The 16010-nt window shown below is 43.8% G+C and overlaps 1 protein-coding gene across 5 annotated transcripts in view; it reads right to left on the bottom strand.

Annotated features, from left to right (window-relative positions):
• The window catches only part of SLC11A2 (solute carrier family 11 member 2), a 71236-nt gene that overhangs the window by 42193 nt on the left and 13033 nt on the right, over window positions 1-16010 (bottom strand). For 4 of the 5 annotated variants that reach the window (XM_053372608.1, XM_053372625.1, XM_053372601.1 and 1 more), the window contains exons 2-4: window positions 12390-12473; window positions 3039-3163; window positions 1008-1133 (exon numbers count right to left, since the gene is read on the bottom strand). In XM_053372608.1, coding sequence (XP_053228583.1) covers window positions 1008-1133; window positions 3039-3163; window positions 12390-12473 — 335 coding nt within the window. Of the gene's footprint in view, window positions 1-1007; window positions 1134-3038; window positions 3164-10105; window positions 10187-12389; window positions 12474-16010 lie in introns of those variants that run through there. The other variant, XM_053372617.1, reaches the window with a different exon arrangement.

Genomic DNA, 16010 nt, shown 5'->3' with positions numbered 1-16010 from the left:
TCTCTTACCTGCTAAGGGCAAAGTAGTTAAATAAAACATCTCTCTAGCTGAGTTGCTTAAAACTTAAGTTTTCAGCTGCAGAAGAATATATTGTAAGTTTGAAGGTTGTTCCAGAATAGCTTACTTTGCCACCAACAGCTTCACCACTTGATCTTACATTATCAGTAGACCTTCAGGTTTCTGCTCTTACAGAGAAACAAGGGAATAGCTGAACCCCAGATTTAAAGGGCAGGCAGAGATGCAGCTTTGCCTATTTATGATGTGGGGGCGACATCCACATCTGGGTGATTTGGGAAGAAAGAGCGCTCTTGCCAGACCAGCCTGGTCCCACTGCAATTCATCTTCATGTCAGGAGGACTCAAGCAATAAAGACAAGTTCACCCCAAGAAGGCTGTGGAGTCCCCTATTTGAACACGGTTATGGTAAATATCTTCTGGTTAGAATTAATATTGGCACATGGAGTAGGAGTAAGCTCTCTTTCAGCTCTCAAAACTCTATGGGTGGCTTTTATTTTATTTTTATTTTATTTTATTTTTATTTCAACATTAAAAATATTGAAACGTATCATCTTCATTAGTTCCCTCCATTCCTCCCCACCTCCTCAATAAACCCTCCCCCCCAGACTTCCCTCAGCTCCTCTCTCTGATTTCTCAACACATATTGTTCTCTGCATACTATAAAATTATATAGAGCCTTATATTATCTATCTACTATATTAACCATCAATAAATTTGTGCATGTTTATTCAAAACCTGCCAAGGAGTCCAGTTCATTTTGTTGTCTTTTTAGATAATGTGTAAAAAGTTCCCATTCTTCTTAATAATAATAACAATAATAATATATTATTTATACTCCACCCATCTGGCTCGGCTTCCCCAGCCACTCTGGGCGGCTTCCAAAAAAAATATTAAAATACTGTAATACATCAAACATTAAAAGCTTCCCTAAACACTGGTTTGGCTTTTAGATGCTCAGGAGCAAATGTTTTATAGCAAGAGGCTACTTACCTTAAAGCCTGCAATGGCGCCAGACTGCAGATCCGATTCTATGTTCCCTGGATCCAAGTAGGCTATGCTCATGAGAAACCCAGGCCCAGTGAAGGCCCAGAGTTTTCGAAAACTGAACCACGGATGCTTAAAAGGAAAAAACAGGGGGAGTTAAGAGTGGGGAGATATTTTTCCACAGAAGGGAAGGAGTTGTCCGAATGATTATTAATATCACAATCAATCAACACAGAAAGTTGCTTTGTTGTTGCTTTCTTTCTTTTTTAACCGATGCTTTAATTCCAGAAGGACCATCACGCTAGGAGCAGAAAAGTAGCAAACCCACCCAACGATACAGCATCGCACGAAGTCTACATCACGCCAGAAACGTTCATCTTAACAATGGCCTAAATTTAGAGCATTTACTTTGAACTGTGCTCTGGGAAGGTTCCTTAAAGCTTATCAGGGCTTGCTCAAGCAGAAGACCAGTGATGGCAGGCAAGTTTCTCTGAAAGACAGCTCCCATCCAACACTACCAACCTCAGACTGCAAGGGAATGTTGGCTGCACTCTAGGAAGGCTTAGTTGATGTGGGGCGGCCACAGACCCAAATAAGCCTGAGCAGTGGCCTGCATACGTTCTGTGTGCCCTAGAATGGGGAGAAGCAAAGTTTGGATCTACTTATCAATCTTTGGGTGATCTGCAGCAGAACAGCAAGGGTTTCTGACTCCCAAATGTTATGGTCTGGTTTTGGATAATGCCTCTCCTTGTTGCAGATGCTTATTTTGAACCTCAACATTCCTTTGGTTAGGAAGACTTTGTGGTCATCATTAGCTGCAGAGGTGATCCACAAGAAGCTAAATTTATGTCCATGCTTTACTTATAGAGGGACTGCCAACACACGCAGCCTGCAGGGAAAGGTCTGTGCTGCTGTGACATTTCAAAAGTTAACATCAGTAGCTGTCCACAGAGCACCATTGTTCCTCTTCGCTCAACCATTACACTGGCTAGGTCAGCAAGGAAAATGACTGTCTCATTTCTGCTCCCTGGAAAGTAATAGGTAGGTACAGAGAGGCCCATCTCTCACTATAATCATCTTTAAATAGTATTACACGTCCAACATATGGCCTGGAACTTGGGATTTGTTTAATAAAAAGAAAACCTAAGTGGAAGAAAACTCACTGAAAGCCATTTTAGTTGAATATCTGAAACATGCTTCCCTTTCAAATTAAACATTGGAGACAGCCTTTACTCTGATAGCTGCAATAGTTTACTTTAGATCATGTAGTGATAATAATAATAATAATAATAATTTTATGATTTGTATCCCACCCATCTGGTTGGGTTTCCCCAGCCACTCTGCATATATAAACATAATAAAACATCAAACGTTAAAAAAACAGGATACAGTGGTAACTCTGGTTACGAACGGGATCTGTTCCGGAGGCCCGGCTGTATCCCAAAAACTTTGTAACCAGAGGCGCCATTCTGAGCATGCGCCGTAACCCAAAGATTCCGTAACCTGGAGGTTACGCAACAAGAGGTACCACTGTATCTTATACAGAGTAAAACCAATAAATCAACAGAAATGAAGAAGAGGAGGAGGAAGAAGTTATACCCAAATTAAAATAACTGCCAACCCCAACTATTTAACCAACCCCAACCCAACTCAAACAAAACAAAGGAACAAAAATACCCAGAACCACCTCTCTCTGCATGAGTTTAGTGTTGGCCTTAATTGGAAAGAAGGAAGCTCAGAGGAACAACTCATGCAGCCTCATAGGATAATGGATTAATTCTGTTGCATATGGCACCTTGTGCAGAATTATACCCCTTCCCAGAAGAAGCTGCCTGGAAGGGAGCCTGGTCAAGGCAGGGACACAGTGGGCCATCTCTTCCACAGGTTGTCCCTTGGGGCTCAGGTAGGTTATTTCTCCCTCTGTGTAAGCAGTTCTTCCGTGGCGTAATAGTAGTTCCCCAACACAGCATTTGGCAATTGCTGCCCTGCACACACCTCTATTTCCCCTGAAAGAGGTGGCCAAACGCACTTGCTTACCTTTTCATCTTCAGGTACAGGTATTTTCTGATCAAAGTAGGTGGTAAATTCATCTGTGGAGTCGGAAAGGTGAGATGGTAGTGTGGTGTTGCAAATGGTGCTCACGCCGTCCCCCGAGGAATCTTCTGCAAATCGACAATGGAAATTTTGATAAGCAGAGTGCAGCTTAAAGGAGAAAAATTCAATGCCAACCTTCACGTCAAGTGAAGTCAAAGACACGGTGCCTGTCAAATGTTGCTAGACTAGTTTCCATCAGTGCCAGGCACCATGGGCAATCATCAGAGATGGGCAGAGGCTTGTCGTCCAAGACCATCGTGAGGAAAGTTTATTGGCTACCTCAGTTTTACACAAGATTGTATGCTATGGCACTCTCTGTGTGTCTGGCTTAGCAGATAGGGGTGGGTGGGTCAAAGGATTATCCTCTAGAGACCTGATTTTGCTGGACCTCTCAGCCCTCATGTCCAAAAGCAGTGACTACAGTAGACAGAAGGGACGCAGGTGGCGCTGTGGGTTAAACCACAGAGCCTAGGACTTGCCAATCAGAAGGTCAGCGGTTTGAATCCCTGTGATGGGGTGAGCTCCCGTCGCTCCGTCCCTGCTTCTTGCACATCAAAGTGCAAGTAGATAAATAGGTACCGCTCTGGTGGGAAGGTAAACAGCGTTTCCGTGCGCTGCTCTGCTTCGCCAGAAGCGGCTTAGTCATGCTGGCCACATGACCCGGAAGCTGTACGCCGGCTCCCTCGGCCAATAAAGCGAGATGAGCGCCGCAACCCCAGAGTCGGTCACGACTGGACCTAATGGTCAGGGGTCCCTTTACCTTTACCTTACAGTAGACAGAGATAAAGCAAACATGGTAAATTGCTTTGCATATTAGAAACTTAATTCGTGCACATTGACATTGTCTTCATTATCACAGGCCCATTTTCTTAAAAGGGGGAATAAAATTAACGTTAAAATGTGATGCCCACTGACCTGGGATTACAGAAGCAAGTCCCACTTAATTAAAAGTAGTCATGTTTAGGATCTCACTATCCGCCAGTCAGGTTACATAGAATTTTAGGAACTGCATGAGGTCATCTGTCCCTCAACAATGAAGCCAGGGTTAATCGCTCTTAAAACTATCCATATTTTGCATGTGTTTAGTTTGTGTATGTGCCCTGTCATTTGCAAGAAGAAACTTATTCTGCTGTTTCAAAGCTGCAAGGTTGTTTCTGGGGTACAAAGATGAAATTTGGTACAATCACTCTAAAACCCTGACTGCAAGAAAAGTTCTTTTAAGAAGTATCTCCCTCAAAACGCATGATGTGATGTCTTCCTCATACTAGTGGCCAGCCGTTGCTGAAGAAGAAAACAAGCTAAGCCCCACAAATTTAAGACAAGAAGGATGCAAGAGAACACACTTCACACAATTCAACAATTCTGCCAATGGCAAAAGGAACAGGCAGAAGATAAGAGAGCATTTATAGTGTTGTCTAATAATCTACACACAACATATACGAATAATAAGAATAGTACCAACAACTTGTGCACGTTCATTTTTACATACATAGCAAAAAATTAAAAATGGGGCAGAAAAGGGTGGGTTTTCAGGAAAAATGACTTTAGCAATCCCACCTGCCATTGAACCCAATGGATTTTGACTTTACAGAATTTATGTTTTAGGTGCAATTTCCAGGACGTAACCCCCAAGTAAGTTGCAGGCCTACTGCAATACTTTCCCAGAACACAATTTGATGGTTCCAACATGTTGGGTCCCTGCAATCAGGTTGGGTGGGTGTCAACAGACAGGGATCCAGTTTAGCTGTGCAGCCTATATATGACTGGCTCCCAGCAGAGACCACAGGGCTGCCCTTTGATGGAGGTGAAGAGGTACCTTCCTTCTTGAGGACATGCCTTCCCCTACCTGCACTTGCAGGTCCTGCCAAGCCCAGAGCCCAAGAGGCTGACCAGCTGCTCCTTCCTTACAGCCAGATCGATTCCAGTCCTTCCCTTGTTACCAATACCTTACTAGAACGAGAAGCCATTTCCTCCTGTTTTCCAAATCAGGTGATCATTTGCTCTCTCCCTTTAACATAGCTACGAGGAGGAGGAGGAGGAGGAGGAGGAGGAGGAGGAGGAGGAGGAGGAGGAGGAAGAAGAAGAAGAAGAGGAGGAGGAGGAGTTTGGATTTGATATCCCGCTTTATCACTACCCGAAGGAGTCTCAAAGCGGCTAACATTCTCCTTCCCCTTCCTCCCCCACAACAAACACTCTGTGAGGTGAGTGGGGCTGAGAGACTTCAGAGAAGTGTGACTGGCCCAAGGTCACCCAGCAGCTGCATGTGGAGGAGCAGGGAAGCAAACCCGGTTCACCAGATTACGAGTCCACCACTCTTAAGCACTACACCACACTGGCTCTCCAGTTAGCAAAGCATCTCTCTTCCTCCATCATCTTCTTCCTTCTCCTTATCAGTCTGTTTAGATTGTAAGCCCGTGGGCAGGTTTTAATGCTATGTATTGTACAGCATCCTATTCTTTGGCACTCAAGAAATCCCAGCAAAAGTCTGTTATTACTGACATGCTTTTTTTTTTTGCTCTAGACATAAAAACATATCCTTCATCTGAAGTCCAAGCTCGTTCTGCCCATTGACTGAAGTGCAGAGGCTCCATTCTGCACATACCAAATTTCTATAAAGTATTCAAGTATTCCTTATCTTGATGGAATGGCTTTTGCCTTGTGAGTTTCCCAAAGGCATTTGAGAGGTCACGGGAGGCTAGATTAGACAGACCCTTTGGGTCCAGTCCAGAAGGGCTGAAAATAATGTTCACCCTTTAACACATCTTGCAGCTTTATTCAAGATAAAAATGTGGCTAATGCACAGAATTCAGGTGCAAAGCACAACTTCTTTTTTTTAACCATAGGGAAGTTGTGGATTAAACTGACTCTCCCATCAGCAAACAAGAATTGCATCAAAGAGTGCTACGTAGACACAGATCTACGCAAGGCATCTAACAAGGGTTTTCTCCAAAACAGCACTCCACTCTCTGCAAAAGGACACTGGAAGAAGTTTTACATCAAGTCCTGAAATGTTATTCTACCCCCTCCCCACTTGCCCCAACGCTCCGGTTCTACTCACTCTTATACTCTAATTTGTATTCACCACGTGGCATTTTGCTTCTGCTTCCAGGGATCAAGAAAGCTGAGCTCCACTTAAACCAGCCTCCTTGGAAGCGTAGAAGAGACCAATATATAGTCGGGAAACAGGAGGATGCACATAACACACGGTTTTCTGTTGCAGCTGTGAAGTCAGTTTCTCCTCCTACACCTCTGCCTTCCCCGCCTCCCAAATTAAAGAGGCGATGCCACTCAGCAGATCTGTTGACATGGTGGCTTTAAAGCAACAGTTGTGTAATGAAAACCACCATTGCAGGAAGAATTCCACCCCCAGATGAGCCAAACTCACCTTGCCTAGCTAGTTAAACAAAGACGAGAAAGTGTAAGGAACATGATGTAGCACACAGATGCAGCTTGTTGTCGACTTCCTTGAAGTTGCGTACTGAAAAACTGGCCACTTGACAAAAAGCGTAAGCTGTCGCAAGGCCTTGGCAGAGAGAAAGAATCTGGAATGTCCTCTTTTAAAAGGTGTGTAAGGCTGCCTGGCAAATATAGGTCAGCAAAAGGAGAGAAGTTCTGTTTTAGGGGCATGGTGAATGATTTCGGTCTTTACAAGGTTGCTTGCTTCAGTCTTGCACAGGGCTTTTGAGTGGGAAGGGGAATTTCAACCTGGTTCCTGGGGATTTCACTAGACGATAGTGAATTTTCTGCTTTGTTCTGGTGAGAGCAGAAAGCTGCCATTTAAGCCCCAGGTTTCACTGTTTATCCAAATATTTGGCCATGACAAAAATGGTTTCAAAACTCCACACTCCTAGAAAATAACACCACCGTCGTGTCAAAATCAGAAGCCATCAAAGTGGCATATTATTTTTTTGTTTCTGACCTGCCCACAGCATCACAGATATGGGAGATAACTAGACAGGTCATCTAGTTCAACCTCTGGCCAACGCAGGAGACTTTGTGCAATGGCAAGGAGTTGGACAAGAAGACCTCTGGAGTATGATGCTATCAACAAGTAAGCTATTAGAACTCTTAAAGGAGCTTTTTAGCAATACATGGGGAAGAAGGTAGAGAAGTCTTTAGGGAAATCCACAGTCCCCATGCAGAATTCTCCAGTTTTAGCCAAATTATCCCCACCCAAAGCCTCCTAAAAACAGTTGCCATGATGGTCAACCATGAACAGATTATCCCTCTCTGGTCCTTTGAAATTCAAGCAGTGATTCAGCTGATCTAATCATTACTCAGCTAATGTTCCATTGCTAGTTTGGACATTTTCAAGACTAGGCAGTTTAAAGAGAAGAAAAATTAGACATTACTGCAGGATTTCCAAATACCACACCTAACAACGAACATGTAAAGCATTTAGAGATATTTTCCGTTGGTTGTTTCAGAGAGTTGTGGGCGCACCTTTCCTGTAAAACGGTGAAGACCTGGGGAGATTTGATTTCCTTCTTCAGGTCTGAAAAAGCCTAAAGACTGCTTGCAAAAATCAAGGATTGTTCCTTAGAAGCTGAGTATTTCAAGAGTTCTGAAAAACCACTCCGTGGAGGAAAGTCACCTTGTGTTTTCTTGGCTCTTCTCTCCTGAGGAAATATTGTTTAAAAGCCTGCTTCCGCAGACTGATAAAACTGCTGAACAAGACACCAATTTGCTATTCAGTAGTGAAGTGCAATTGAATTACACACATTTAAAATATGTTGATTTTTATAGCTGTGACCACATCTATTAAAATCAACATATTTAACAGCACAAAACCAGCGAGTCATTATTTCAAGAATATTGGCCAAGAATCGTCCTTACCTATGTATACCACTGAGCAACATTTTAACTGGCTCATTCATAACTGTAACTGGCATTTGGTCATCGTTTATATTATGGTTTTAAGAAGACAGAGAAAGAGAGGCTTGTTCACGAGCTACTCAATTTCCTCTACGTCAGGGAACGGGAACCCATATCATGTATAAACAGTCATGTTACATTCCTTAAATCCCATCAGAAAATCAGCTCTTAGAAAATTCAGTTATCCAACCAGAGGCTAAAAGTAATGGGTTAACTGAGTCAGTTTCAGCTCAGATGGACACGAGTATTTTCTTTTAGAAAAACTGCATGCCCAGCCCCAAAAGAAAATAACTCGTGGATAGTTGGTGCAATTCCCCCATTACTGGCAAATTCTACCTTTACAGTAGAATGTACATGGGTGGCACTGTGGGTTAAACCACAGAGCCTAGGGCTTGACGATCAGAAGGTCGGTGGTTCAAATCCCTGCAACGGCGTGAGCTCCCGTTGCTCGGTCCCAGCTCCTGCCAACCTAGCAGTTCGAAAGCACATCAAAATGCAAGTAGATAAATAGGTACCGCTCTGGCGGGAAGGTAAACGGCGTTTCCGTGCGCTGCTCTGGTTCGCCAGAAGTGGCTTAGTCATGCTGGCCACATGACCTGGAAGCTGTATGCCGGCTCCCTCGGCCAGTAAAGCGAGATGAGCGCCGCAACCCCTAGGTCACGACTGGACCTAGTGGTCAGGGGTCCCTTTACCTTTACCTTTGCACATTTACTCAACAGTAAACCCTATTCCATTACACGGGGCTCGCTTCCATGTATAGCGGACCCGCCATTTACGCAAGGGTTCGGTTCTAAGGTGTCTGAGCACAAAGGCAAAATTGTGCAAAGGCAGGGACCCCCGGAACTACCCTCTGCGAGGTGGAAGGCTGCTTACTGGGGCCTGGGAAGGTTGTAGGGGGCCCTGAGAGTTTCCCAGGGTCCTCCGTCATCTTCCTAAAGGTGCCTTTAAGCGAAAAGATGCCTTTCTTACTAGCCTCTGGGGTGCCTGGGAAGGTGGCACGAGGGCTCTGGGACGCTGCTCTGTTAACTGGCTTTGGGATGGCAATGAGAGGGCTCTGGCAGTGTCCTAGAGCCATCGCACCTCCTTCCCAAAGCCCGTCCCTTCACTTACTGGGCTTTGAGAAATTAAAGGAGAGCAGAGAATGGCGTAAGGTTGCGATGGTGTGAGTAAAACAAGCTCAAGTTGTGGGGTCGCTGCATGTAAACAGAGGACTGCAGCAGTAGAGGGGGCCCACAATCCACGATTCATACATGACTCATTTCTGCCTGACAGGAAAGCAGGAAAGGAAGACGCTTGATGTGGTGACCAAAATCAAGCCAATACCAGTAAACATTAACGCTGAAGTTTCAGGGGTATGACTTTCTTTTACAGAATTCTCTCTGCAAGTCAGGAGTCGCATGCAGAACAGTTACACCAGTGTTGGCCTTTGCATTGAAAAGTGAAGTTTCCATTCCCTTCCTGTGCCAATAGGCATCTGATAAGATGCAGCCCTTTTAAAAAATTGAAATATTTATTACATTTTTCACCTCAGGAAGAAAGCAATGCAAGTTTAGGCTAAACAGCCACCTCTCTAAACTGATGTATGCAAAGTTTTATATGTTTTATACGTGCATTTTATATTTGACTTCACTTGGTAATGTTTTCTTTTGAAATGTTTAAGGGTTTTTTTTTGTTAACTTTGTTTGTGTTGAATATGTATTTTGTAGTTGACCTCCTTTGTAATGTTTTATTTTGAAATCTTTAAGATAATATTTTAGTTTCCTGTTAACTATGTTGCTTTGACTGTATGTTTTATATTTGACTTTCTTCAGAAATGTTTGATTTTGGATTGTTTTATTGATGTTTTAATATGCTGTAAACCGCTTTTGAGGTTTTTCTTAAAAATATAAAGTGGTATAGAAATAAAATGAATAATAAAAAACATAATAGTAAGCAGGCTAACAAACACATATGCTTTCAACTTGGCAAATCCACCAAGACTGTTAGAATTAAGAAAAGCATTAAAGGGCAATCTATAAATAACTTCCAAAGAGAAAGGGCCCACGTGTTACAGTACTGCATTAAATTTTCTTGCCTAGAAGGCAGTGGCTGAAACTATTCATGGAAGAGCCATAGCTCAGAAGTCCAATGCTCACTTTGCGAGCCGAATGTCCCAGTTTCAATCCATTCAATCTTCATGCTGATGACACACTTCTTTATCCTGGCTTTTGACACCTGAGATGTGTATTTTTAGGATATCCCCCACCCAGGTTCTTTTCGACTGCACATTGTTTTTAACATTGCATTTTAATTGCTGCAACCTGTCCTGGGACCTTAGGGTGAAGGGAGAGTCATAAATTGGAAATTATTAATAATAATATACAGACAAGTGGTCTGGCTTGGAAAAATGCACTGTCTTATGTTCCTATGAAAGTGATGTAGATTTGTGAAAAAGATCTCAAGACTGAAGCTACTCAGGAAGCAGGCAAAGAGTGCTAAGCTATGTCCACATCTGGTGAAAGGGGCTCAGTGGAATTATTTCTCTTTCAGAGGGCCTGGAGGCAACAGAGGGTTTTGGAAGATATTTTGGGGGTTTCATGATCACAGGGAACTGGAGCCCATTAAAGCCAAAGCTGTCGCTAGCTGCACGGAGGGTCTACGTTTACAAAAGATAAAAGTCATCTCAGAGGTCCACCTGGTTTGACCTTCCCCACCACTGAAATTCAGACAGAACCAACCCCTTAAAGGGCCTTGAGAACACAGACTTATATAGCAGTGTTTTCTAGCTGCACAAGCCCATAGGAGTAATTCAAGACAAACTAAAAAGCCTCCATTACAATGGCTGGGAGGTGGTGATAACGTGAATATAGAGCCCGTAAAAATTATCTTGTGCAACACTGCTGGGTGGATTTAACAAGCCAGCAGTTAAAGGATTTCCTAGAATGTATCTCCTGGTTCCACAGAGTTTGCTCACAGTTCACTTGGACAAATGATATGCAGTCGCAGGGGCTTGCTCCCATTTCTTATCCAGTCCTAAAAGCAGGGATGGGGGAAAGAGAACGGGACCTTCCAGATCAGGGTTGGTTTTCCACTACTGCGTTGTTTGGGAGGGAAGACTCAGCCCCCCACACTGTGCCCTTTTCCAAAACATCTGTTTCTGCATGTGTGGAGTGGAAGAGAATGACTATCACCACCGTGATATATTTTTATGATGCAGCGGTACATAACAATTTTAATAAAGAAATAAGATCAAGCTTGCCAAACCAGTTCCTTTGTCTAGCTTTCGCTGACTAGTTAAGTACGCGATTTACAAATCCGAAGAAGTTGCTATAGAAGCAAATAGGTGGGCATTTGCCCTCACCACCGCTTGCCTGGTAGGTAGAACAACAAAAGCCAACGCTGGTGGGTGGGTTGAAAAGCTGAATGCTAGAAGAGGCAAAGACAGAAACCTGTTTGCTCTGTGTGCTGGAAACCTAATGAAGGAGCAAGATCTGCTGGAGGAAGATCTGCTGTGAGCCTCTCCGTCCTATATGCACAGGTTGTATATATGTGTAAATAAAATAATATACCTTAAAGACATCACAGTCTTCAGACCTTCATTTCAATGAAACCATATGAACCAAACAGGACCCTGCGATCATCACCTGAGACCCTTCTTCGTGTGCCTCCTCCACAAGAGGTCCAGAGGGTGGCAACATGAGAAGGGGCCTTTTCTGTGGTGGCTCCCCACTTGTGGGAGGCTCTCCACAGGGAGACTCGCCTGGCCCCTTCATTGCATATCTTTAGGCACCAGGCAAAAACATTCCTCCTCTCCCAGGCCTTTGGCTGACCTAATCAACATCTTATCTGCCGCCTTTTAAACTGCCGGGGTATGTTTGTGTGTGTGAATTATTTATTACTAAGGTATGTCTTTTTGTGTTTTTATATTGTAAACCGCCCTGTGATCCTCAGATGAAGGACAGTACAGTGGTACCTCAAGTTACATACACTTCAGGTTACAGACTCCACCAACCCTGAAATAGTGCTTCAGGTTAAGAACTTTGCTTCAGGATGAGAACAGAAATCGTGGCCCGGCGGCAGCAGGAGGCCCCATTAGCTAAAGTGGTGCTTCAGGTTAGGAACAGTTTCAGGTTAAGTACGAATTAAGTACTTAACCCGAAACTTAACTTATAGAAATTTAACAGTTTCAGGTTAAGACTGGACCTCCGGAACGAATTAAGTACTTAACCCGAGGTACCACTGTATAGAAATTTAATAATGATGAATTCTTAAAAACCCAAACACTGTCCCAAATTAACATCTCACACTGGTACCTAAGACAGAGAAAACAGTAGACATTCAATTAAAGACAGGAATTTTTTTTTTAGATTTTCTGTCCGTTGGGTCTGAAAAGTTTCATCAAGCTCCTTACAACAACAACGAAGGAAATAGCAAATTTACCATATAATGCTTCTCGCTCCTTCCCCGGTGTCATGGTGGGAGCTTTCTCTGTAGAGCCAGGCTCTTTAGAAGAGGTCACATTCACTAGGAGAGAGCACAAAGAAATAAAAATCATTAGGGCATGGCTGCATGGGGCACCCAAAGTTTAATGAGACTCTGCAACAGTCCGAGTCTGTTCTTTTCACCTCTTCCAGGGAAGATGGGGCTGGAGATGCAAATGTAAGAGAAAACATAGATCTGTGATGATGGAAGGAAAGATGGTGGAGAAGTGGAGCACACATGGAACCACACAGCCAGAGTGTGGTTCATGTCCTTTTGAGCACAGCATTTACAGTGGAGGATGTGGGTGCATTGACGAGATGGTCAAGAAGGTCTAAAAAAGACAGTGTTGCTGCATTCAAGATGCATGGACCTTAAACAACTCAGGATCGCAATACTTCAAGGACCGCCTCTTTCCATATGAACCTACCCAGACCCTGAGATCATCTTCTGAGGCCTTCCTTCTCAAGAGGTGCGGAAGGTGGCACCAATAGAACAGGGCCTTCTCTGGAGTGGCTCCCCGTCTGTGGAATGCTCTCCCTAGGGAAGTTCGCCTGGTGCCTTCATTACACACCTTTCGGCACCAGGCAAAAGCGTTCCTCTTTAACCAGGCCTTTGGCTGACCTAATCAACATCCTATACCCTTTTAAAATGGGGCTCTTTTCGGGGGGGGTGTTATTGGGTTGTTGTTTTCATTCTGATTGTATACGCTGTGATCTTTTCTGTATAATGCGGTATAAAAACTCAATAAAAAATAATAATAAAATGCTGCACCCCCAGCGAATCAGCCTGTGGACACGCCAAAGCATTATCTAGCTCATTAAATTCATGTTGAAGAGACAATAAAGCAGGGTTTTCTAGACCACCATTGAGCCCAACCCAAATGCCTTGTAAATTTCTATCCCACCCCAGGCACTTTTCAACCCCAGGTCTTCATTCACAGGTGGTCACTACCAACCACTGCTGTAAAGGATTTAAGAGCCCAATTCTGTGTCACCCATCATACGACAGACCTCATCCACTCATAACACGATACAACCAGAAGGCAGGTGCAAATATGAAGATCAGGTAATTCCTCAAGGAACATTTTCCTTATTTTATAGTTAGTATCTTGGCTCACTTGCTTGATTCGTTTGGAACCAGGGGTCATTTTTTGTTTGATGCATTTGGGATGTTTTTCATGCATTTATTTTTCCTCATGGTTTTAATGTATTTACATAGGGTTTTCTATCTGTCTGTTTGGATGTAAGTCGCTTTGGGCTGCCTGGGCAAGATAAAGCAACTAACAAATTAAACAAACAATCTACCAAGCAACTCCAACCAAAAGGCCAGTGTTGCTGGAATTTGCACACAGTACATTTCAACCTGTGGAGTATTTTTATTTCAATTCTGCACTGAGAACAGAAGTGCCATTTCTTGAACCTGACTGACAGGTGCCCACTGGAAAGAGACACAAAAAAGAGGAGAATGTGGCTGCAAGCAAAGGGTGATTAACACTACAGTGGACTCTCAGGTTACGTACCACTCTGGATATGTAATCTTCGGGTTGCGAAAGCGGCAAACCCAGAAGCGTATTCTTCTGGGTTTCGCCGCTCGCGCATGCGCAGAAGCGCTCTGCACATGTGCACAGAAGCACTCTATTGTGCCGCGTGCATGCGCAGAAGTGACACCTCTGGTTATGGATTTTTCGGGGTGAACATGGACCCCCGAAACGAATTAAATTCGTAACCAGAGGGTCCACTGTAATTGGCATTTTTCCTCAGGGTAGGCAAGTTTGGTTCTGCCAAAACTGGCAGAAGAGTGTCTCTTTGCCAGTGTGGTGAAATGGTTAGAGTGTCAGTCGAGGACCTGGAAGACCTGTGTTCAAATCTCCACTTGGCCATGAAGCTTGCTGGGTGACCTCGGGCCAGTCACTGCCTTTCAGCCTATCCTACCTCACAGGGTTGTTGTTTGGGATTAAATGAGCAGACGGAGAACCATGTATGTCACCCTAAGCTCCTTGAAGAAAAAGGTGGGATATACCTTTCTTTCTGCAGTTCCACACTCCCCCTTGCTCCTACCTTTCAGGAATAGACAGCTTTCGGTGATACCAAAGTCCAACTGCAGTTCAGTCTATATAGCAGAGACAGCTCTTCCAAGATGTGTCTGAAATAGTTTGTTCTTGTAATCTTTCCCCAGAACAAACAAGCTCTTTCTTTCCTAATAAACACTGAACTCTCTCATGCCTCTTACAAAGGAGGTCGCTTGAGCCAGAACTTTGATATGGCAGTTTACTACTCTCAGTCTAACAAGGGTGCAGGCTTGAGATAAGGAGGGTTTAATGGGGAGCCCAGACCATCCCTTTTACATGCTCCTTCAGGGATTAGAAATCTTTGGCCCTCCAGATGTTGCCAGAATGCATTGCCCAACATTCCTGACTACAGGCAATGCTGGCTGAGGATGATAGGAGTTGGAGTCCAGCAACATCTGGAGGACCACAGGCTCCTCATCCCAGCTTCAGGTTCTATCGGCTGGTCCTATCACTGCGACATTTTTCAAAACTGCTTCTTAACATACAAATATTCCACACCACTTCCTACAACCTTGAAGTTCTGCCCTAGGAAAGCTCAAATCTCAGTGGTCAGACTAAATGCGTAAAGTTTTTAAATACAGTGGTACCTGTATTTAAACAGTGGTTCGTTCTGGAGGTCCGTTCTTAACATGAAACTGTTCTTAACCTGAGGTACCACTTTAGCTAACAGGGCCTCCCGCTGCCGCTGCGTGATTTCTGTTCTAATCCTGAAGCAAAGTTCTTAACCCAAGGTACTATTTCTAGCTTAGCGGAGTCTGTAACCTGAAGCGTCTGTAACCTGAAGCGTCTATAACTCAAGGTACCACTGTATATGTTATGCTCAAAAAAGGGAACAAGTAGAGGGAAGGGCAAGGAATACAAGAGATAAAAGGCTGGGAAAGGCAGCCATAGAAGAAAGGAATACAAAGGACTTAATTTGTCATCCGGTCCTAGGAAGCTCTCAGCAAGTCAAAGGGGAAACTAACCAAGGCAAATATCATTTTGAATACTTAAATGGCTGCTCATTTTTTAAAAATATGAATCAGGAGCACTAATTGCTAAGAAGCAGCTGTGGGTGGCAGGAGTCAGAACTAGGTCAATTTTAACATTGCTTTCACTTCAAGGAAAAATACATGAAAAAACTTGTTATACAGAAATATGGATTAGCAAGCATCTTGAGAGCAAAAGCAAATAGCATCCTAGTCTGCTTGTGGAGTTTTCCATTACAATTAAAATATTTTACAATCAAGTTCACCTCCACGATACAATAGAGATAATATTTTTTTAGCTGAAGCCATTGCACGGATATGCTTCCATCAAAGAGTGTGGCGGAAGCATCCTGCCAAAATTGTCCCATTCTGAATTACATGGGTGGCGCTGTGGGTTAAACCACAGAGCCTAGGGCTTGCCGATCAGAAGGTCGCCGGTTCGAATCCCCGCGACGGGGTGAGCTCCCGTTGCTCGGTCCCAGCTCCTGCCCACCTAGCAGTTCAAAAGCACAAAGTGCAAGTAGATAAATAGGTACCACTCTG

The sequence above is a fragment of the Podarcis raffonei genome, chromosome 2 (genome assembly GCF_027172205.1).
Source record: "Podarcis raffonei isolate rPodRaf1 chromosome 2, rPodRaf1.pri, whole genome shotgun sequence".
In the NCBI taxonomy this organism is placed as follows: Eukaryota; Metazoa; Chordata; class Lepidosauria; order Squamata; family Lacertidae; genus Podarcis; species Podarcis raffonei.
This window is presented reverse-complemented; position numbering and strand designations above follow the sequence as displayed.